The sequence below is a fragment of the Crinia signifera genome, chromosome 3 (assembly GCF_055691185.1).
Source record: "Crinia signifera chromosome 3, ASM5569118v1, whole genome shotgun sequence".
Taxonomy (NCBI): Eukaryota; Metazoa; Chordata; class Amphibia; order Anura; family Myobatrachidae; genus Crinia; species Crinia signifera.
In genome coordinates, this window is record NC_139219.1 from 56,936,555 (window position 1) to 56,960,965 (window position 24,411).

The window sequence follows — 24,411 nt, forward strand, 5'->3', positions numbered from 1 at the left end:
TTAGTTCACCTAATTATTACATATAGATTATCTTTTAGTTACTGTATTGCCAGTTCCTGTATGCTAAAAAACAAACAAACAAACAAACAAACAAAATAAAAAAAAACAGAAAGCAACCAATCACTAATTAGTGGTAACCTGCCATTTTCTGCTTGCAGTTTCTTGGTCCAAATGTCATGGTTGCTAATGTAACACGTTATTCTGTCGGACTGTGTATTTAATGAGTACACCAAAAAAAATGTATGACTTAAATAGAAGCTAAAAATAAAAATGTCCTTATATGTTATTATAACACAATATGGTGAATGTAAAATTGAACGTATTTTGTGGGGGAAGCAATTTCATGCTTCACCTGCTGAGTGGCAATATTACTGTAATAGCAGTTAATGGATAGTTTGAATGTTTTCGGTTGTTAAGCATGATTGTCACCAAGTTGTTATTGTACACATGCTACACTTAAGAAACAATAGCATGATCTTTTATTAGCAGCTAAGTCATCTGCCATTTCCTCTCTGGTAGGGTAGCAACATGTGATCGATGGTCACTTGGTCCATCTGTACATAGTGAGTAATATTTACTGATTAATATTTGGCTGCCTGTTCCATAAATGTTGGCCCGGGTGACAATAAATTTATGGAATGAGATGGAAAATCATATTGTATTCCTTTAGTACAGAAGGCAGCAGTAGTGGCTCCAGCACAGTCCACAATTCAGATAGGGGAGCCACACCAACTGCCAGTGAGTCCGTTTCTAATGGAAGTTGGTGGCAGTTACTGTGCCTACTTTATTTGAATTTTTAACTGTGCTGCAGCCTTTCTTCTGCGGAGGTGGTGGGGCGGCGGCGGGTAGTTGCACCCATGGGAATGCCCAGCGTTTCATGGGCGTTCCCATGCAAATGCTGGGCATTCCCTTGGAAATCACTCCGTGACGTGGGTGCTGGGGCGGCCCTCCCACTTCATCTCGAGTGTGCATGCTAATCTAAGTGACCTGAGAGTCACTTTAGATATTGGTGCACTCACTACATCATTCGATAGTCAGTGTTTCCACATAGGCTGCGAATGGGTGTTTATGTTAAACAGCCATTCGCAGCTGAATGAGAACAAACACAGCTTGCGAGGGGGGGGGGGGGGGGAGACTGGCGGACCGACATTCGGCGACTGCCATCTGGGGGTCTCGCAAGGCTCTGAATTCGCAGCCTTGCAAATCAAGCAGAATAACCCCCTATATGTCTCATAAGAGACACTGAACACTTTAATATAGAAAGCTGCCACTAGGTGGCAAAGCAGAGCACCAAAAAAGTTAGAAAACACTCTTTGCACGTGCCACCACAAGGACCACCGTATGCCAACTGATGGTGCACTGGGCACAGCTGCATAAGTGCCAGTGGATCCAAAAGATTTTACTTAAGGCTGGGATGAGCACAGTAGACAGAGCATTACTTATTTGTAAGGCTATGAGATGGGGAAGACAGGTAGGAGAAGGAGGAAGAGTAGATGGATGCCGGCAAACCATGCCTTGCACATGATTGCCCCTTTAAAATAACCTGCAAGATCGTCTGGCATCCTGCACATCTGCCAAACTCGGAGGCCATTACATGTGACCGTGCATCTTCATTTGTGGGATCAAGTAAAGAGAAGGTGCCTGAGTGTTCAAGTAGGTAATTGAATAGGTCACTGGCTGAGGAAGTGCATCCAATTTCATCTCAGGTCTAATCAATCTAGTCCCTGAAGCCAAAAGCAAGGTTATTCATTGGTATTGGCTGTTGGGTTGGTAAGGGAGGGTTGAGAAGTGATTTAAATGTATTAAAAAGTAACTTGCTATCACATGCTTGAGCAGAGATGAGAGTTTGGAAGTACAGTATGTTTGTGCAATGCAGCACAATAGCAGTGGTAGATCTTATACTTGAGAATGTGGCTTGGAGTATGAGATTTCATTTAGAGTGCCAAGATTGACGTATCTAGGCCTGCGTGGAGTGATGGATGTATGAAGCTATTTAATCAAGGGTAATTTCTGAGTCTGGGTCAGGGGTGATACTGCCATCTCAGAAGTGGATGTAGGAACAGGTGAGAGCAGTTTTTGCAGCAAGGTGGAAATGTCTTGAAAATTAGTTGTGTTAATAGTTGCACAGATTAGAGGAGGATAGGAGGACGTCAGTGACATTGAGTTTGAAGTAAGAGAGGAAATCATGCAGGTGATAAGCTTGTGATCTGAGAGATGGAAAGGAGCATTAGTGAATTTAGACACTAGTAGTAGTAGTAGTACGTTTATTTATAAGGCGCCGCAAAGTGTCCGCAGCGCCGTACATAGTATAAATAGGGGTATAGCTGGTAGAAATAAAATCAGCATCAGTTCAGAAGTAGGTGTCAAAATTGTCAAGGGAGACTGAAGATGAAGTAGAGGAAGGGAAGAACAGGACAGGAGCACAGGTGAGGTAAAGAGGTAGGGTGAGTACGTGAGGAAGGAGGGCCCTACTCATAAGAGTTAACATACTAAAAATAGGTGGGTGGACGAACGAAAAACAACAGGATAAGTAGGAACGGAGGGGAACGGAGGCAGGATAGGAGGATCACTGGGTGTACAGTAGTCTGGTGAACACAAGATCAAGTACAGTTTGTGGCCCTCCTGATTAGTAGATGAGTTCATTGGGAGAGGATGAGACAGGAGTTTATTACAAGAAGCTTGGAGACATGAGCAGCAGATTTTGGACAATCAATGGCAATATTGAAATCACCCATGAAGGTATTGGATATATTGTGAGGGTGACAGGCAGAAATGTCTTCCACGAATTGTTTGGCTTCCTCAGATTGGTGATAGATAATTACAAAACACATAGAGAAAGGAATGTAAATTCTAACAGAATGTGCTTTATATTGAGTGAATATGAGTGACAGAACCTGTAGTAGAACTGTGTATGGGAAAGATTGTGATAGCAATATTCCAACAATATTCCAGCCCCAACTCCTTTACGGTTACCTGGCCTGGAGGTGGGTATGGAGGCCACTGTGTCAGAGTGCTGCAGGGGAGGTCTGTCTGATTGTATGACCCAGTGGCTTAACAATAGCCCCACAGACCCCGTGGTGGCAGAGAGGAGCAGAGTAAGTGTGGACGCCGGGGGTCTGCGGTGCTATCGCTGTGCTGAACTGCTTTACCCCTCCGCTTGCCGCCGACATTGGGTCTGTGGTCAGGACCCTCAGATCTACTTGTCCTCCTCTAGCATACTTAAATACAGTCTGCTGTTTGGGGCAGCCATTTTGTGAGGGTCATTTTCATTAGCAGCAGGAGCCAGGAAGAGCGCCAGGACTGCAGACCCGGTGCACATTTTGTAGTTCTGTTACTGGTATGAGTCATGTTTCTGTTATAGCCAGCAGGTTAGCTGGATTTCTATTTAGCTAAAAATCAGGTGAATGTGAGTGAAGTAGGTGGCTTAAGCCTGTCTCCAGCTAATAGAGATAAGATACTTGTAGGAAGTTTGTACATTTTTTATAGAATGACAGGTTGTGAATGTTACTGTTAAAATATAAAGATAAGTCTTAATAAGGAGAGTGGGTAATTGAGTTGGCAATGTGTACTGTATATTAGTGTGCATTGCAGAAAGATTTAGGGATGTAATTACTTTTGAGAAAATATCATGGGGTGCAATGCAGAAAAGCAATTTGGGGCACATGATGTGTTTGAAATAAAATAAAATAAAGTTGTGAAGACTATTGAATTCCAATTGTTAAAGTTAAATGTTTATATACCTGTATACTGGTGTTATTCCAATGTACATTTTCAAACACTTTGGGGGAAATTTACTAAGATGTGAAATACACTTCACAGGTCATGTTGCTATGGGCAACCAATCAGATCCTGTCTACTATCTTCTAGAGGGTGAAAACGAAATAAGAAGTAGCTTCTGATTGGTTGCCCATTACAACATGACCTGTGAAGTGTTTTTCACATCTTAGTAAATTTCCCTCTTTGTGTTATGAACAAATTGTGTACAGTATGTGACACACATTGACCAGCATAGCTGACCACCATAGATTGAATCTAAAGCAAAACTATGTGTATTTAATACTTGGTTTCTAGAGAGGCAAATATTTAGCTGATCAAAGGCGCACTGTATTTGACTCTTTGTCTCTCCCTTGATAGAGACCCCCCTGGGGTCTGCATATTCATATGGGTAATAGATAAGAATTATTACAAAGCACATATGAGCTGATAGATTTCACAATAAGTTAAACAATGTGATTTGTAAGCTGACATTTGGCTTTTGCAGCGTTTGCTGAAACATTAGAAGTTACACCTAGGTTTGAGGAAGTGCTGTATTTCCAGACAGTGGTCAGTGACCACAGGAGGCAGCTAGAACCAGATTTCGGACCATGTAAGGCATAAGTTATTTACAGACAAACAGCATTAGGGGGCAGGAATATGGGAGGTCTAGGGTAATCCAGTTTACTGGAAGACCACTCCTTTGTTACAAAATGGAAGTGCACGTCTGCTACGCAAATCATGTTTGAACCAATATTCTGGTTGAAGCCCAACCCCATTGAGGAGGGTCATAATGAATATGTATGAATTTCTTGTAAGACCTACCCCTGAAGGGAGGTCCATGCTTTAGTTACTGTATAAATATGTGTCCGTGCAAATAAACGATAGAATACTTGCAATGATGAACCTGTGTGTTTATTATTTTTGTATTCTCCTGATCAGATCAGTAAAGGTAAGGTAAACCAGAGGTGACTGAATATATCGAAGGTAATTATTTCACGTTATTATATGGGGGCAAGTCCGGAATGGCAAGCAAAGGGGAGATATCTAATGGTCTCAGTTCTATGCTAGGTATCGCAGGGAGACTCTGACAACCCCGGGTAAGCAAACAGAAGATTGGTTGCTTTACGATCACTGTTGCTTAGTCAGACCCTCTCTGTGCATCAGTCTAGCCACGTTTATATAGAACAAATTATACATTTATGTCACCCTTTTTACGCCATTTTAGTAACCCGAAATATTCAGATCACACACATTTAACAATGCATTGTATTTTGAAATAGTTTTTTTTTGTGGCAGTAGAAATGTTTCTTATACTGTTCTGTCTAAAGTAAATGTTGAGTGAATGCTGGGCCACTATGGTTACCTTCATGGAACAGCATGAAAGATTACACCCTGTGGTATCACTTTGGTAAAGTAAATCTGTAAAAGTGTTTTGTGTTGTCTGACTGTCTGGTAAATATTAAGGTGAATAAGGTTCAGTGTCATCTAAAATTTCATGCTAAATTGTGCTGTGTGTACACAGTGTTATATTGAACCAATTAGGACACAGCCCTTATGGAATAGTGGTCTCTATGACCTATGTCACTACGTGGAGCTTGTGTAAAGTGTAAAAATAGTATAGTCCTATGTTATAAGATAAAAGATTATTATAGAGAATCACAATTGCGGTAGCAAGACCAACAGATTTTAAAACTACAGTTAATGTACAAAATGATGTGATCAGACAAACTGTCCTAATATTGGGTTGTCATATTTGAAACAGAGGTTTTTGAAATGAATATAATGAGGTTTTTTAATAGAGAATAAAGAAAGGAGACTTGCAAATTCACATTGTCACATTGTTCCATGTCACACCTTGTTCAGATTGTAAATGTAAATTGTATTTTGTTTGACAATTTTAGTGGGCATTATTTTATTACAAAAATAACGGCTGGCATTAAAGATCCAGTATAAATTCAGTTAACTGTTCAGGTCACTAATGAAAACAAAGTAGTAGAATTTGTTATTATTGTTGGTTGCCATTTAGAGACAGAATTTGTAAAAAAGGTGTAGGTCGCGTTTATTCTTGGTGTTTAAATGCATTCAAAATAGCAGCAATCTCACAGGTACTATTGGTCAATGTCTCATTCATAGAGATAGATTGAGATGGTGGAAGGGGTTTGTTGATTTTCATACAGCAGCCTTAGACAGATCCATAACAAATCCTAGCTAGCAATACACAGTTTTACTTCCTTGCACACAGACATATCCCGTCACACCGCAGGTGGATAAAGCCACGCCCTTGAACGAGTGGTTCAAGTCAGGTGACGGGAGTAAGAATATTGAACGTTCCTTTTAGAATCATTGCATCGAAGGTCGGGAGAAGAGAAAAAAAAAAAAATCAGGAATGTCAGAAATTCCTTATTACAGATGGTTGCTAGTCACAGTTACAGGATTATATGGGTATTTGAGACTTACAGTATCACAAACAAGTATATGTACTTACAGCATTGTGATAAATGAACCCACCAGAGCACAATATTACTCAGTGTAGCGCAATCAGAACTCATACCACATACAAAAGACAGAGATGTATTTCACAGTCCAGATGCTTCCTGTGACACAAAATAAAAAAGGGGAACTAATTCCAAGACCTGAATGAAATGCTTAATATTGTTAAGTCATCTAGAATTTAGTTATAATAAGCTATTGTTATGTATATGTATATGTATATATATATGTGTATGTGTAGATTTTTGTTGAATAGATTTAGAGCAAATTGTCAGAAGCAGACCATTTAAAATGGTACAGTAGAACACTATAATGACAAATGCTGCTAACTATAGATTGTTAGCATAAAAATGTTTTCAAGGCACCCCTAGGCCAAATGTTTCTTATTCAGAAAATATATAAAATTATGTACATTGTGTTTATGTGTCACAGTTATCTGGTGAGGGACAGGATTTGCTCCTGTTTGTCTACATATATTATAATTAGCAGCCACCAGCACTGTTTTGCCTGTTACATTGCACATAACTAATATGAATTGATCCTGGTCCACCAACCCAAGGCACCCCCTGCAGGTGTCCTGAGGCACCCCAGGGTGCCTAGGCACACAGTTTTAAGAACCACGGCTTTATGCCCTGAATTAAATTTGTTCATATGTAATATTAAGTGTAATTACAGATTTTTAAAGATTTAGAGGAAGTTGGAAAAAAATATAGAAAAGAGGAAATATGTATATGTATTAGAACAAAGCAACCGTATAAAATGTTGTTCAACCTTAGGGACAGACCTTATAGTTGATCATCAAATAAACCCAAAAGGTAATGTTTTAGCACAGATAGATATTCAAGGAAAAAGAACATCTTGACTAACCTCGTGGGAAGGTATGAAGATGCAGTACTCCATGTTGATCTTCACACAGGGCAGAAACTACAGTCTCTTAGTAATACAATTATGTGTAATGTCTGTGTATGAAGTAGCAAAATGAATTAAATGAGGAAGTACATCAAAAGGTACTTGGGTGGGCGGACAGACACTCCTACTCCAGAAGAGTAAGCCAACCCCTTAACCTATCAATGATAAATGAACGCCCATACTAAGTATAATTCCTCACATCACTAACATGTTGTGTTAACCTATTAGGAGCTGATATTCTGCAATTTATGAACTCATCAAGGACAGGCATGAAATAAAAGTAATAGAAGTTGCTGTATTCTGTGCTCTTTTAAGAAAGTTTTCCTGCAGACTTTGCTGATACCATGCTGTCCGATTTGGAAAGAAAAAAAAAAAAATGAATATTGGATGTCAGCATACAACTGCAATGTCCACTCACCACAGAACAAACAGCAGCCAGCAGCCATCAGCAAATAAGTCCAAGCCTTCCTGTGGTCTGGTGTCCTTGTGCAGTGCAGATCTCCACAGCAATACACCTGTTCTGTCCAGAAATATGATGTCACCGGTTCTGGTGAAGTTCAATACAGACTGGTACAAGTGAAGTCATTGAAAGACTGCTATTAAACTGTCTCATTGTGCCTAAAATCGACACACCTTGCTGGATCAGATCCCACCATCAGGGGCCTGGTTTACGGTGAATGATTGGCCAATGCACTCTGCTCTATGCTTATCATCAAAGACTCACAAGAACTGTTAGCAAACAATACTGTTATTAACTGCATGTCACTGGTTCTCCAGGCTTGGAGACCCCTCTACCCAGAAGACACCCAGCTTATCCAATATGTTGATGACCTCCTGTTAACCACAACAACTCAGGCCAAATGCCAACAGGAGACAGTGTCCCTACTCAAGTTTTTGGAAGAGCAAGACTGCAGGGCTTTGAAAGACGAACTACAGCTCTGCAAACAGAAAGTCATATTCCTGGGCCATTGCATTTCTCAAGGCATCAGACATCTGACAGAGGATAGAAAGAAGCTCATACTGCAAGCCAAGGTACCAAAGACTGTTAAACAAATCAGGTCATTCTTAGGCCTGGTTGGCTACTGCAGGGACTGGATCCCTCTTGCATCCGTTTATATGCATACCTTGTACGATGCTACAAAGAAGTCCATGCCCATCAGATGAAGAAATGTCTCAAGCGATTCAGCAACTAAAGGCAGCCATAGCTTCTTCACTGGCTCTAGGCTTTACAGACTATTCAAAATCCTTTTTCCTCTACTGTCATGAGGAAAAGGAACACGCACTGGGAGTCCTTACGCAGCTACATGGGACAAAACAAAGACCTCTTGCTCACTACTCCAGCAAGCCTGAAAATATTATCCAAGAAGCACCTGCGGCTGTATTAAAAGACATTGTTCTCAATCATGAACTGACTGTACAAGTACCACATGTGGTAACTGAAATTCTGCAATAAGCCAGAACTAAGCACCTATCAGCAGCCAGACTCACCGAGTATGAAGTTCCATATTGAGTGCAACCAATGCGACAATAAAGAGATGCATCTTAACCCGCCAACAATTCTCGTGTGAACATCAAATGTTCAAAATGAGGGAGAATATTGGAACAAGCACCTTCTACAAGTACACCTTTATCTACAGCAGCCCAGAGAATGGAAGTAGATTCGGAAGAAGGTGGAGGTGAGAAGCGAATATTCATGTCATAAATTTTTCCCATGATTGACTTGCTTTGATGAAACAAGAGACTCAGACATTCCCATACGTCCATGACACCCCCATACCCAATGACCATTATGAACTGTATATTGATGGGTCCAGATATTATGAAGATGGCACACCCTACACTGACTATGATGTCACCACAGAGAGTGAGGTGGTGATTTCTAGAGCCTTACCAGTACAGCTGTCAGCATAAGCAGCAGAACTTGTGGCCCTCACTAAGGCATTGGAACATGCGAAGAACACAACAGCAAACCTTTATACAGATTCCAGATACAGCACGCTGACCTCATAAAAAAAAAAACTTTTCCAAGCATTGATGAAGTCATACGAAGTAACTATCATAAAGATACAAGCACACACAGGGAACCAGACCAAGGAAAGCAATCTAGCAGATGCTGAAGCAAAGCAAGCTGCAATGACAAGTCCACAGAAAGAAAGAAGCAGTTACAGTACCAAAGAGCACAGAACTGCAGTATATGCCTGAACTACAAGTCCAAACTGACTACTCCAACATCTGCAAAGCTCAAAAGCTGAAAGTTAAATTCAACGATGCAGTTTGCTAAAATGTTATTAAGGCCCAAACCTGATAAGGGTCTGAGGCTGTATTTTGTGCCTAGAAGCTATGATAAGTGACAGTAATATGGTTTATGGTAATGATAATGAAGATACCTGATTACGTTTCTGATAAAGCAGAGAAGCCTCAGACATGGGCTGACTCAAATAGTACAGGCCCATTACCAAGTAGCAAAAATTAAAATTAAGAGATTGCTGGGTCTGTTCACTTTCCCCTTTTAATTCAAGATCCATGCATTACCACAGAAAAGGACCTTGGTATGTTTCTGAGTGCTGAAACTCTAAATCAAATGGTCTTTCGGGTCCAAACGGTCCTCCCACATGGGGTACCAAAAAAGAAAAACAAATTATACCCAACAATAGTGATATACTGTTTAAACGATAATTATTATCAATTAAAAGGAATATTGTCAGAAAATAGCGCATAGGGAGGGACAGTGAAGTCACCATAGGCACTCCGGATTCTCAGTATGAGGTCCAAATTCACTGTCCAAATGTATTATTATTATTATTATGCATAAGAAAAGACAAATAGGATGGTCTACAAAGAATTGCAGACAAAAAATAGCATGGGTGGTTAAACAAAACAGGCCCTGATAAGTTCTCCTTCCCTTTGGATGGAATCCACTGCGCTGGTCCCCTTCTGGCCAACCGGTTTCGATAGACTAGCTATCTTTTTCAAGGCATGGGATCCAAGCGTTGGTTAGAAGTCCCATTGACCACTATAGAGTTGATAAATATTAGCATCACTGGGTATCTTTGTAACTCCTCACTAGCTAATAGACTAGGTAGACATTCTGATAAGCAGAATGACCAAAAAGGATTATTTTTATGTCAGTGCCACTGATCAAAATTATTTGTAAATATTCAGATGGTAACGTGCAGCTAAAAAACAGATATGTGTTTGGCTGTACCAAGAGCATGTTATAATTACCAGTCTGATGTAAATTGAAGATACTATAAAGCAGCGGTTCTAAAAAAGTGGGTCCCGACTTTCTCAGCATGGGGTCATAACTCCCTATTGCTGCCCATCAGGCTGATTATTTTTCTAATCTCAGTCAGTGATTCAGGGAGTCTGGAACATCTGTTGAATTGTCTGTTATTCTAGACTCCTCCAATCACTCTGTGCCTCCACAAATGCTGCCATGCATGTGCTGTCTGCTGACTACACATGTGATGTTATGACTTTCTGCAGTAACTTGATGGGGTCCAGTCATTATTTTTATTTCCTGATGGGATCCCAGAGAATGATAGTTTAAGGAGCCCTGCTATAGAGGAACACAGCTAGAGTCAAGGATTTGAAGAAGCAGATTATTAAAGGGAATTCAGGATGGTTAATTTAGCTTAATCCAGCAACATGAATTACAGGAATTATGGAACATATAGTAGGTATAGCGATGTTTGCTTTAAATATTATAGAAATATTGTTACTTGCTTACAGTATGTCACTTTCAATATACTCATGTGTATGTTCTCTGTTTGCCAGAAGAAATGCAAATCAGCAATGACCAGATCGGTTTGGAAGACTCAGGAATGGTGGAGCACAGAAAGCAGAGAATCAGTCTGGCCTGATGGATGTGAGAGAAATATCCACTATCACTATTAAGTTAGACTGTTTCTTCTGCAGTTAGGAAGATTTTTACTGTATGATGTTATCACCTATTCTGAGTATTCCTGGTCTAGGTAGTCCAGCTAAAACCATGTATGCAATATGCAGTTTGCGAATGAACATGACATCATGTTTAATTATTGTACAAAATGAGGGAATGATAGAGACCCCCCTGGGGTCTGCATATTCATATGGGTAATAGATAAGAATTATTACAAAGCACATATGAGCTGATAGATTTCACAATAAGTTAAACAATGTGATTTGTAAGCTGACATTTGGCTTTTGCAGCGTTTGCTGAAACATTAGAAGTTACACCTAGGTTTGAGGAAGTGCTGTATTTCCAGACAGTGGTCAGTGACCACAGGAGGCAGCTAGAACCAGATTTCGGACCATGTAAGGCATAAGTTATTTACAGACAAACAGCATTAGGGGGCAGGAATATGGGAGGTCTAGGGTAATCCAGTTTACTGGAAGACCACTCCTTTGTTACAAAATGGAAGTGCACGTCTGCTACGCAAATCATGTTTGAACCAATATTCTGGTTGAAGCCCAACCCCATTGAGGAGGGTCATAATGAATATGTATGAATTTCTTGTAAGACCTACCCCTGAAGGGAGGTCCATGCTTTTGTTACTGTATAAATATGTGTCCGTGCAAATAAACGATAAAATACTTGCAATGATGAACCTGTGTGTTTATTATTTTTGTATTCTCCTGATCAGATCAGTAAAGGTAAGGTAAACCAGAGGTGACTGAATATATCGAAGGTAATTATTTCACGTTATTACCCTCCAGGCAGGGTCACTGGTATAGTGATGGAAGGCAGGTATATTTCCCGCACATTTCTGACATACAGATGGAACCAGCCTCAGTCAGCCCGCCAGAGCGACATCTCCATAGCGCTGATGGGCGCTGGCGTAGGCTGGCGGACAGGGATGCATCAGCAAGGCGGCAGGGAGTGGGGACCGTGTGCTTCCCTTCCCGTCTCAGCTTCAGGGAGACAGGCAGGGAGGGGGCAGCGAGCGGGGGAGATGTACAGCAGTGGGAGGCAGCTGCAGGGGCTTCTGACAGAATGGGGCGCACGAATGGGGCAGACTCTGGTAGATGGGCGGGTGACGGCGCATGGCGATAGAGTCACCAGGAGCAGCTCCATCTGTATATGTTTTAAAACCCCAGGAGATTTGCTGGTTCTGTTGTTATCCATTGGGCTCTTTGTAAGAACCGGTATAGGGTCCTGAAGTTGGATGGTTGAAAAGAGGGAAGGTTCACCATCCATTAGGCCCAGTTTGGGTCTTTGTGCTGTTAACCTCACAGTAGGCTAATCAGTGCCTCCAGCTGTAGGGGATTGGTGAAAAGGCTGCCAGACTGAGATTTAGAGGTCTCTGCCTGGAGAAAGGAGACACTATGCAGTTCTCTATATAGGAGACAACCTGCTACTTCGGACTGGTATGCGACTGCTATTGCTTCTAGCAGTGGCGTAACTATAAATTTTGCTCCCCCCTGCCAAAAAGTTTGGGGCGCACCCCCCCCCCCCCCGGGCTCCTCTCCAGCATGTTTCCCCAGTGTGTGACGTGATGATGTCACACGCATAACTGAGAAGCTGAAGCAGGAGAGAGGCAGAGAGACCAGCAGACACTGCTGCTTCCCTTGGCTCTGACGCATCCCAGGCCGCCCTAGCAAGCCCATCCTGTACACAGTAGCCAATAGTCGGCTCTGTGTACAGTCAATTGAATCAGTGGGGGGGATTTGTCGTCTCTGCCATGGCTGCACCCACGCTGCACTGACTCGCCTCTGGTGCTCAGCCAGTGGGCAGCGGCAGGCAGCAGCATGTCAGACCCTGCTGCTACTTGCTCCCACAAGTGGCTGCTGGGGCTGCCTTACAGTAGTTACGCCACTGGCTTCTAGTGAGTTAGGAGATTATCCTGTGATTAGTTACAGCCAGACAGCAAGGATTTTTTATTTTATTTTTTGATTTTGTTTGATTGACTAACAAAACTGGTTGACACCCGTTGCATCAAAATACTGGAGTGATGTGTGACCTCCCAACCGCTGCACCTTACCATCTACCCCAGGAGATGGTACCTGTGTTCGGCACCTCTTGCTGATGTGCAGACTTTAAACTACCACCAGGTGCGTGTTTATCCCGGGCAGTGGACAGACTAGGGATACTTTGGTTCCCTGTAGTATTTTCTGAGAATCAGTGCCACACATTGCCCCTCAAGGCCTCTAAAAGCCCTGCATTTCAAAAAGCATCAGAATCACGGTGTGAAAATGGAAATGTGTCTTACACTTGCAGCCTTCGGATCTTTATTTAACTCTGATTCATCTAGCCTCTGAAACGACATGATCTCACTTCCCGACTCTCACGTTTCCTGCGTTAACAAACTTCTGCAGAAGTAAATAAAATATGAGGCTCTTTGCTGTGAGCAATACCAACAGATATCACACTTCTCCCGAAATAGCTGCCCTTAGCGGTGGGGACTTGTGCTTAATGGGACTGATGTATGTGGCAGTTCAGAGAAGTTTGTCAAATGTCAATTATCTTTGAGCACTGTATAATCAGACATGTCATAAGGAAGGTGTGAAGTGACCTAATTACTTGGCTCTTGTGCAGTCTCTCCTGATAACTAGAAATAAATGGAATCTACGACATAAAAATCTTAGTGTGATTAGCTAATCGTCCTGCTGACAAGACAGGTGAAATATGCATTCATTACGGCAATTAAGATTTGAAATGTAAGAGCAGAGACTGTTATAAAATTAGCTAAAATTGCCATGCGCTGCTAAGGTGGACAAGTACGTTGCCAGATGGATGTCTGACAGCTGACGGAGACTGTCCGCTTAAAACAAAATACAGGTTGAGTATCCTTGATCCGAAATGCTCGGGACCACAAGCATTTTGGATAAGGGATTTTCCGTTTTTTGGAATATTTTTTTCCCCATGCTTACCTGGTCCCCTGGGGGTGCCCCGATGGTCCCCCGACATCCACGGTGTCCCCCGGTGTCCACGGCGGCCTTCAGGATCCTCTTCAGCGGCATCCCCGGTCCCAGGGGTGCATTGCGCGAGTGCGCAGGCGCGCTGGTGACAATACCGGCGTGTCTGTGCACTCGCGCAATGCACCCCTGGGATGCCGCTGCAGAGGATCCTGGAGGCCGCCGAGGACATCGGGGGACAAGGTAAGTATGAAAAAAAGGGGTGTAGGGGAACCCATCCTCAACCCCCCCTCCGAAATACAGTATTCAGAAAACCACAGTTTTCCGAATATTTTGTTTTATAGAATACATGGATAAGGGAGACCTGACCTGTAGTATATTAGACAAGTATTATGGGTACTTGTTTCCTAGAACGACGCCCACGAAGCAATTTGCTTAGTGGGCTATTCTGCGTAGGGAAATCGCATCGCATGGCCCATTTTAGGGCCATGCGATGTGCGATGCAATGCGATGCGATTTTCCTATGTAATTTATTCACTGCTCTCTCAGCCCCGGGCCATCGCATTGCATCCCATCACATCTGCCCCAAAATTGGATGCGATCACATGCGATTTTATAGGGTGTGCGATGCCATGACATTAGGTATACAATAATATGATTGTATGTCCCCAAAATAGGTTTAACGCCCCCCCCCTCCCCCACCCCGAAGTGTCCTCCGACTTTTTCATTACCCCACTATCCACGTCGGCGTGGAGTTGATTTCATATAGTGTGGCGAGCGCACCGAGCCACTGAGCCTGAAGCGTGGCGAGCACAGAAAGCCCGCGAGGGGACGCGGAATACATGAAGCTCGCCACGCTTCGGGCTGGCGTGGATAGTGGGACAGCACTGATGATTGTAGGATGACCGTGCATGCGTACAATATGCTGCGTGCGAGCCGCCCGTGCCAAGACAGCCAGCGATGCTGTTTGCAGGCGATTGATACCCTGCGACCATTAAGGGACGGTAAACCCAGTGTTTTCTGCGAGTGTGCCAGAAAAGGGGGGCAGTCCCTGGCCGTTGGGAGGGAGAGCCGCTGATGTCATCAGTGGCCTCATTCTCCCCACAGCCATCGCAGCGCTGAGTAAGTCCTGGCTCACTCTCTGCTGTGAACAGAGGAGCAAACCATTCCATGGCGAGTGGTTACGAACGGTTTTCCCCTCATGTGCATGGCTGTAAACAAATTTGCATCCATGCTCATGGGTGGAATTCGTGTGGGCGCGGTTGCGTGGGCCGTCATTTACCTGATCGTTGGGCTCCTAAAATTTGCAGCCAAGCAGCCAGATTTTTCCCTGGGCACCTATATGCTCGGCACCCTATTTTATTCTCCCACCACGCCCTAGTGAATGGTAGGGAATGAAATACCGCCTGTAGGCACATATCGGCTCAAAAAACAGTGAAAAACCCCATGTCGACCTTTTGACTGTCGCCCTAATGCTTGTGTCAACCTAATGACCTGTCGACCTAGATCCATGTCGACCTTGCTGCCTGTCCACCTAAACACATGTCGACCTTGCTGCCTGTCGACCTATTGGTGTCGACCCAATGCTTGTCGACCTAGTTGGTGTAAACCTAATGACCGTATCCCTCAGCCCCTTGGCACTAATTTAAATAGCACTACTGTATCTCATACTCTCTGACACTTGTTTTCAACAATGGATGAGTTCTATGTTAAAAAAGGGTCAGCTTTCCATTAGAGATGAGCGGGTCCGGATCTCCGGGATCCGTCAGATCCGAATATCGCGATCCGAGCCGGCTCAGGAGTTCCCGCCTAAATTCCGGACCGAAAACGAGGCAAAACATCATCATCGCGCTGTCGGATTCTCGCGTGATCAGGATTCTATTTAAGACGCACGCGCTCCCCGCCATCTTTACTCCAGCATAGGAGAGGGAAGAGGGTGGTTGTGCTCTGTGCTGTGCTATAATAATAATATATTATTTTGTTGCTGCTCACTCGATTAGGGTCTGCAGGGGCTGCTGTACACAAGTCCAGTGTACAGGGGCTGCAGTGGCAAGTGTACAAGGGGCTGTACAGGGGCTGTGTTCAGTGTGACAGGGCTTGTGTCCAGTGTGACAGGGCCTGTGTCCAGTGTACAGGGCCTGTGTACAATGTGACAGGGTCTGTGTCCAGTGTACAGGGTCTGTGTCCAGTGTACAGGGGTTGTGTCCAGTGTACAGGGGCTGTGTCCAGTGTACAGGGGCTGTGTCCAGTGTACAGGGGCTGTGTACAGGGGTTGTGTCCAGTGTACATGGGCTGTGTCCAGTGTACAGGGGCTGTGTCCAGGGGCAGTGTCCAGTGAACAGGGGCTGTGTACAGGGGTTGTGTCCAGTGTGACAGGGCCTGTGTCAAGTGTGACAGGGGTTGTGTCCAGTGTACAGGAGCTGTGTACAGGAGCTGTGTCCAGTGTCCAGGGGCAGTGCCCAGTGTACAGGGGTTGTGTCCAGTGTGACAGGGCCTGTGTCCAGTGTGACAGGGGCTGTGTCCATTGTCCAGGGGCTGTGTCCAGGGTGACGGGCTGTGTCCAGTGTCCAGGGGCAGTGTCCAGGGGCTGTGTCAGGGGCAGTGTCCAGTGTCCAAGGGGCTGTGTCCAGTGTGACAGGCTGTGTCCAGTGTAAAGTAAGGAAAATAAATAAAAGTAATAAATAAAATAAAAACACATTTTTGGAGGATGATGGAGGAGGAAATAGTGGGAGATCAGCAACCTGATAGAAGTGCTGAAGCTTCTACCACCAGTCATGACAAGGCCGATACCTCTTTGTATTTTTTGCTCTTTGGAGCATTTCTCTTTTTTGGGATAGTTTATTAAACTGCCACCCTGTCTGCCCCTGCAGTGCCGCTCTGCTTCCAAGATCTGCCAGGTTGGAAGTGTAAGGACCACATGTATGTGATGCCCACTGCTGTCGCTTAGCTTAGTCATCCAGCTACCTCGGTATACCCTTTTGTCCCAACTACAGTAAATGAAAACAATTTTGTAAGCTGTTAAGTGATCAAAATTGACTAGAAATGAGTGGAAACTAATGTTATTGAGGTCAATAATACTTTAGGGGCAAAAACAGGCCATTTTTAGCATTTTTTCATAAAAATCCAGATCCAAAACCAAAACCAAAACCCACAAGGGTGGTTTTGACAAAACCAATCCAGATCCAAAACACGAAGGGAGATCCAGATCCAAAACCAAAACCCGAAAAAGTGGCCGCCGCACATCTCTACTTTCCATATACCACCATCGACAGTTAATGGGCATGTATGATTTATAGTTTCTATCCCATTGTGATGAATGCTGCCACTATAAATTATGATGTAGGGATCTCGGGGAAGGGAATCACATTGTCTTCTGTCTCTTCATTCTTAATGATCATGTAAAATATAGACAATAATGTAAATCATAAGTCAAGTCAATCTTAAAAACACATCAGTCATTCTCAGCTTTGTCTTTTCATAGCTCTATTGATTTTCCACTTTTCATCCTTCATAACTTCCCTAACCATGTGAATGGCTTTTCATTCACAGTATTCTTAAGCTGTTATCAATCATATTGTACATAATCAATTCAATTTGGAAGAGCTGTGTTTCTATAACATCCTTTGCACATTTTGGGAGTGATTCAGGTTTGAACAGCAATAAGTGTTTTCGGTCCGGGGACCGATGGTGCGGGCTTGCACCGATCGGTGTATATACGCATTTGCAGCCCGCTGTGCAAATTCCTTGGGCGAGTATCACAGTTGCCGAGGTGTTTGCACAGACTGGGGTGGGTAGGGGGCGGGCAGGGGACTGCCCCATAGGAATGCCCAGTGTTTCCTGGCTGTGCCCACAAAAATGGTGGCCACGCCCACAAAAATGGTGGGTGTGCCCAGAAAAATGCTGGACGTCCCCATGCGAACGCAAGCGGGTCGAAGCCTGCATGGGGCGGGCAGCTGAGGTCACATGACATCAGCACCCGCCACGAATTCGGACATCTTCGAGCCAATTAAAAGTCAGCCTAGACTAACGTTTATTTGCGAACGGGGAAAAAAATAATTTGCTGGTGGGCTCGCATGCGAATGGATATGTTAAGGTACAATCCATTTGCATGCCGGAGCAGGCATTCAGTCAGGGAAGGGGGGGCGGCCATTCGCTTCCCCGGCGGGCGGTGTTTGCTCGCTTGCTAAGCAGTGGAAGAACTCTGCTTAGCGAGCGGTTCTGGATCAGGTTATTTGTATAGCATTGTGTTATTAATACACCATCATGGTTATTTACCGTATATTTTGTACAACACAACTCCTACAGTAACGTGAGGGTAAATTTACACATTTACTAAGCTCTGTGTTTGGTCAAGAGAGAATTCTTGGGTAAGTTTCACTAGTTTTCCAAACACCAAAATTTACTAAAGGCAAACATGAGTGTAAAATCACAAACCCAATTTAGAAAGTGAGAATTCAATCACGGTTAAATATACCATCAACCAAAATTGCTAGTACCTTTCACTAAGAACATACAACACAGAGATTTATCAAGAATCACGATTTCAAATTATGACCAGAAAGCAGCAAACTCGGGTGTAAAAACCCAAACCAAGCAGACCCTCCTGTGAGCTGCGAGTACAGTAGAAAGATGCAAACTTGTCTCACATTGCAAACCCCGATTTTGAAAGTACCCCAAGAGTACAATCATGTGTTGAGAGTTAAGAACTTCTAGAAGAGTGTTTCAATACAACCATCATACATTTCATGATAACTCTTCCCCATAATGTTATACATCTGCAAGTTAGTTATTCGTAATATCCTCCATCTTCATGGTGGTCTAATGGGGCCTACACATGTGTCGATTTTGCAGAGAGATCTTTTCAAGGCCAGTGTTCTCCGGTGAGAACACTGGCAATCTGACTAGTTTTATCATGCATGGATGACCTACATTGCCCGGCGATAGTGATGCGCTGTGCCACGCAACGCTATCGCTGTGACCCCCTACATATGGAGTAATGTAGGGTAATTTTATAAGCGTTCTTGTGAAATTTAAGTCAGAATACTTAGAAAATAACACAAATCGCTATGTGTGTAGGCCCCATTAGAAGGCAGGAATAAATGGCGCAAGATAGCTCATCATCGGAATATGATCTTCTTTAATATAGTAAATAGAAAAGAGCCATATTTGACTTTAAATTTGACTTCGTAAATACAACTCTTAATTGCATAACTTTTAATTACGGACACTCCTAGCTTTTTCCTATGCACACTTTTTTTTTTTTTTTAGCAGTCTGACTAAAAGGCCAGTTTCCACCCCCAGACGCCTACTTCCTATAATCACCTTGTGAACAGCTTTCGAATAGAAAAAGTAGCAGGATTTCATCGCAGTATGGCCTCGCGCATGTGTACTATGGGCCGTACGCATTTGCATAGTTGCTCCACAACTGTCAGCTGTGCGATCAGGTTGGAAATAGCCGCATGCAGTAGTTGGGATTACAGCTGTTCAGCTATTATAACAGAATGTAAAACTACCTATATTACGCAACCTATCTGTTCCAGAAATACTTTTCCAACCTAAATCTGTCTGAATGCTTTATTGCGGCCTAAAAAGGCAGCGTCTTAATGATGAAAATGAGAGTGAGGACAGAATCTGCTATATTCTTGTAGTGTGATATGGCAGCTTTCCCTTTCTTACTAGAGAGGTTGGAAAGGTCATTACGTCAAGTCTTGCCTGTCTAAATCAAAGGAACATAACTACTGCCGAATACATTTTCAGTGGCTGGAAAAGGAATAAAATGATCTTATCTCTCGAAAGTGATCGCTGTTCCAGGGGATGCCCATTTTATGCCAACTTGCACAGTGCAAGAGACAAAGAGTTTGCAGGGTGACCTAAGGCTAATCTTAAAGGTCAAGGATTGTAAATGCTCATTTCGAACACAAGTGGTCATCAGCGGCTACCTGAGGTTCCTACAGATAAATCTATATTTAAGCTCAGCAGATTCAACAAAGTTTACTTTATTGTACTTTAAGACCTTGAATAAAATGTTCTTTTTTGACGGCTTCACCTCTGCACCCTGCAAACACTGCAGCTAAACTGATTCTTCTCTGCTACAAAAGAATAATAATTGGATTAAATTCTCAATGTACTGAACTGATGCATTCTCGATTCACATATAAATAGAACCTGTTGAAGTGTAAGGCCTGGTACACACCAGAACGATCCTGATTGTTAGTAGATTGTTAGCAGATTGTGTGATGGTCGCACGATCTGTTGGAGCACACGGTCTGCTAACGATCTGCATCCAATCTGATCCCAATCCGATCTGAGTCTGTATCCAGTTGAATGGATCTTTTAGAGATCCTACCAGCAGCAGGTAGGATCTGTAAAACGACCAAACGACAGCGGGGACGCGCATCGGATTGGAATTGGATCGGAATTGGATCTTAACATGCCCAATCTACATACAATCTGCATCCAATCGGTCGGAATTGGATCCAGATTGATGGAATTGAGCCCTAATCGTTCTGGTGTGTACCCCCCTAAGAAGGAAATCAGTTTTTACCATCAGTAGGAATAGATTGTGTTGTTGAACTTGGATACATCCCGGGGACCAGTGGTTATAAAATTGATGCTGGCATCCCTCACCCTGTCCCCCTTAACCCTGGCTTCTATCAACCTAACTTTAACCCACCTACTCCCTCGACCACAGCCCTACCCTAACACTCCCGCTTGTGCCTAACCCCCTGCACCCCACCAAAAAACGAACCCTCCACAACAGATTTTTTTTCTCTTTTCTGTTGCTGTGATGAACAAACAAAAAGACCTGCTACTTATACCCCAAATATGCATCACATGAAAAATCATGTGACATGCATAACCTAGAAGTCATGCTGTACAGCCACACAATGGCCTACCATCTCTGCCGCAGCTGCCCGATGTCACCTCACCCCCCCGGCTGTGTGTAGGGTCCCCGCTCCTGCTCTCCCTCCTCTCCTATGGCCATGGCAGCAGGGACACAGAATCCAAATTGGCAGTTTTCCAATTAGGGATGCCAATCCTGGGGCATTTTTTCAGTCCCGGGATCTAGGATTGAAAAATGCTCAACCCAGGATTCCCGGGCAGGGCAGCCGAGAGAAATGCCGGGCCCCGGTAAAATTTTGGGGGCATGGCCTAAGTGTGGGAGGTGTGGCCACCTCCCGCACTTAGGCCATGCCCCCAAAATGTTTAGCGGCGGGTGAAAGAGACCTCTAAAAATGCTAAACTCAGCAGCAGCACACACACCTACAGTATGTGCTGTGCTGACAGTAGGCTCAGCATGAGCTCACACGCTGTCAGTGAGATGCTCATGCTGAGCCTGCTATCAGCACAGCACATGCTGTAGAAGTGTGTGCTGCTGTTGCTACCTGAGAGGGATGGAGGGAGAAGGGAGGGGTCGGACCAGGGCCCTTCCAGCAAGCTTGGGCCCGGGTAATTAGTACCCGCACCCCCACCCCCCCTCTCGGCTGCCCTGTTCCCGGGATCCCGGGATTGGCATTTCTAATATTAAAGAAAAAGCGCCCGTCCACCACACTGACTGTCCCACACATTTACTTACATTTTCGGGTTGCCTGAAGCAGGGCGGACAGCAGCAGTGCAAGGGTGCCTGGTGCCTCCAGGTGTGAGGCAGCAGCAGAGCATACGGGCAGAGCGGCTGGGAGGAGAGCAGCGATGTGGGAGTGTGACAGTGTGGCCTGCGCAGTGTGACCTCTTACTGTCCCACTGCGCTGGCCACACGCCGGGTCAGGAGCAGCCGGGCAGCGTCTGAGTGGGTGTTCAGATGCTGTCCAGGATTAGACTGCGCATGCACATTCTAATCCCAAAATCCTGGGATTGGATACTCCAATCCCAGGATTGAATTCCCACACATTTTGGGGCCAAATCCCAGGATCCCGCCAATCCCGGGATTGGCCACCCTTTCCAATCCTAAATCCCAGGATTTAAAAAATTGGCCTTTCCTAGACCACAGTTCCATGTCTCTGGTTGTATGTGTAGGTGCAATCAGAACTTGTTTGACTCTTCTTTGTTATAGTTATGTTGTTTAGTTACGTACATGCACTCATTTGCTGAGAATACTCAGTTCAAATAAATGCAAGACAGGCTACAAAAAAGATCAAACAGCCCCACTGTGCTCACAAATGATTAAACTAAAAAAAAAAACATGAAAAACGTACCCTGTGTTTCTGCTCTGTAATGATATTCACTGGACTCTCCTGTCTGTCTGCAATCCCAATTCACCGCGCTGCGTTCTAAGGATAGGAATTTACTATTTTCGGGAAATGTCAATTAGTATAAGGACTTTGGTCAACACTTTTAATCATGGTATAATGCATGCTGGGCAATCAGATCAATAATTGTAATCAAATTAGATTTAATTCTTTATCAGAGAAAAGCCAATGAAGCAGAGTGACTGGAATTCATAAAAAATAGTTTTAGAAGGGAGGCTAGACAATGGATATGTTCTCAGATGTTGTTAGCATTTCTTATGTTGGTCTTCCATCTGTTAGGAAAGCTGGAATATAATTAGAAAAGGCAGAAGAAAAACAAAAAGTATTTGATATTTTGCAAGATTTCTGCATAAACCCAAAATACATTTTCATTATCATTAACATTTTCAATGAAGTTTGCTGTTGACTAATGCTGTAAAAAAAGATTCAACATTACAATCACATTTCTACCCCACAGTACCTTATTATTTTTACTGATTTATGCTATTATATCCTGTCAATGTTCCATTCACCTAATCAGAGCACTATGTCATAGCATGTCATAGGGGAGAATGTAATCCTCCATTGCTATTCCTGATGGGGGAAATAGCGGCGGGACACTATTCAATGCTGAATTTACCGACAGCATTGAAGAGGGATCATGGCAGAAAGAGCCTGACTTTAGAAGCTGTCAGGCTCGTTCTGCCGATAACGGCCGTGGATTGTGGCGATCCCAGCCGTAGATCGACAATCCACAGCCATTTTCACAGACACACCCCCTTTTGCTGATCAGCAGGCAGGACATTGAATTCCGCCTGCCGATTTTCTGTCGTGCAAGCCGCAAACGAGCCTTGATCCCGGCAGGGATCGACAGCCGTGATCCGTTATTGCATACCCCCATAATTTATATAATAAAACTGACTGCTGAAAAAAATATACCATAACTATGAAATGTAATAGTAGTTAGTCTGATCTCGGACCACTCCCTCGTGTGTCAAGGTGCACAGGAAACAGTATTTGGGTGGCAATATATAGGAGAGGTGGGGAGGGAGAAGAGAGGTGGGGAGAAAGTGTTGGGAAAGAGAGAGCGTGGTCAGAGAGACCGAGAGAGAGATGGTGGTCTGCAGTTTATAATTCCTTTAACAGCTTTAACGCATAGACCACAAATCATTATAGATCAATAAACTAATGCTAGTAGTACAAAACTGCTTGCAAATGGAAATGTGGTATTGTGTACGAAGCTCATTTCAATTGACAATAACGGGAACATTTTATTTGAGAAAGGCAGGCCAGTATGGCAGCTATTAAGCATTATCTTGAAAAATGGGGTAAATTTTTTAAGCAACACTTTTGAAAGCCAATTTGTCTTTGGTATTTTCAGCTAGTGGATTTACTCAATAATGTTCCTTACATTCCAGCACTCGAAGACATGTTGGCTTGGTCAAGCGCCACTTAATAATAATATGGGAACTCTACCATATGTAAAAAGTTGAGTATCCACTGTGTTTATTAGTAGAAACTGTGTAAAATCATGGCTTAAATACTTCTTGAATTATCTGATTTGTGATAGTGCTGTAACTGGGGTGACACATCCAAGGGGTGACACCAAAATAGCAGATCTGCTTTTTCTACACTAGGTTGGTACCACTTCTTTGGATGATGCCCATGATGCTTGGAGGGTCTGGGGGTGCCCAGAAGCTCTGAGAGCAATGGACAACCCCACATCATGATGGGAAATGGGGGCATCATGCATCAGGAGATGTAACATTGTAGACATGCATGAGGAGCCAATTAATTTTAAAGGGCTGTCAAGAATCAAATTGTAAGAGATGAGATACTTCCTCTCTTCAATCCAAATGTCACAACAACAATAAAAATAAAGACTTACAGTTAAGTCCATAGTTTATAGCCTCCTGTAGGGATGGCCATCATTCTTGTTATAGTGGCGATAGTACAAACACCCATCGATGGCAGCATAATATCTAATGGCTGACCATAGATGTTTTTGACTATCGATGGTCATCTATTTTCTTTGACCGATTGGCACATGGACCAATCAGAACATGTGATTGGTGTACTGCTATGTTCCATGTCCCTGCACCTTCGGGAGAATAAAAAAAAACTATTTGGTTATGCTATGCCATCAATGCGCAGAACCATTTGGTTCTCCCCCATCCATGGCAAAACTAATCTA

General features: G+C 43.5%; 2 protein-coding genes across 6 annotated transcripts in view; one reads left to right on the forward strand and one right to left on the reverse strand.

Moving 5' to 3' along the window:
* LOC146063454 (serine palmitoyltransferase 3-like) overlaps nt 1–7,202 on the reverse strand; it is a 121,987-nt gene extending 114,785 nt beyond the window's left edge. Inside the window, exon 1 of the mRNA XM_083175844.1 lies at nt 7,114–7,202. Coding sequence (XP_083031970.1) covers nt 7,114–7,146 — 33 coding nt within the window. The 5' untranslated portion in view covers nt 7,147–7,202. The remainder of the gene's footprint in view (nt 1–7,113) is intronic.
* The window catches only part of LOC146063453 (uncharacterized), a 94,519-nt gene that overhangs the window by 58,477 nt on the left and 11,631 nt on the right, over nt 1–24,411 (forward strand). The window lies entirely within an intron of this gene.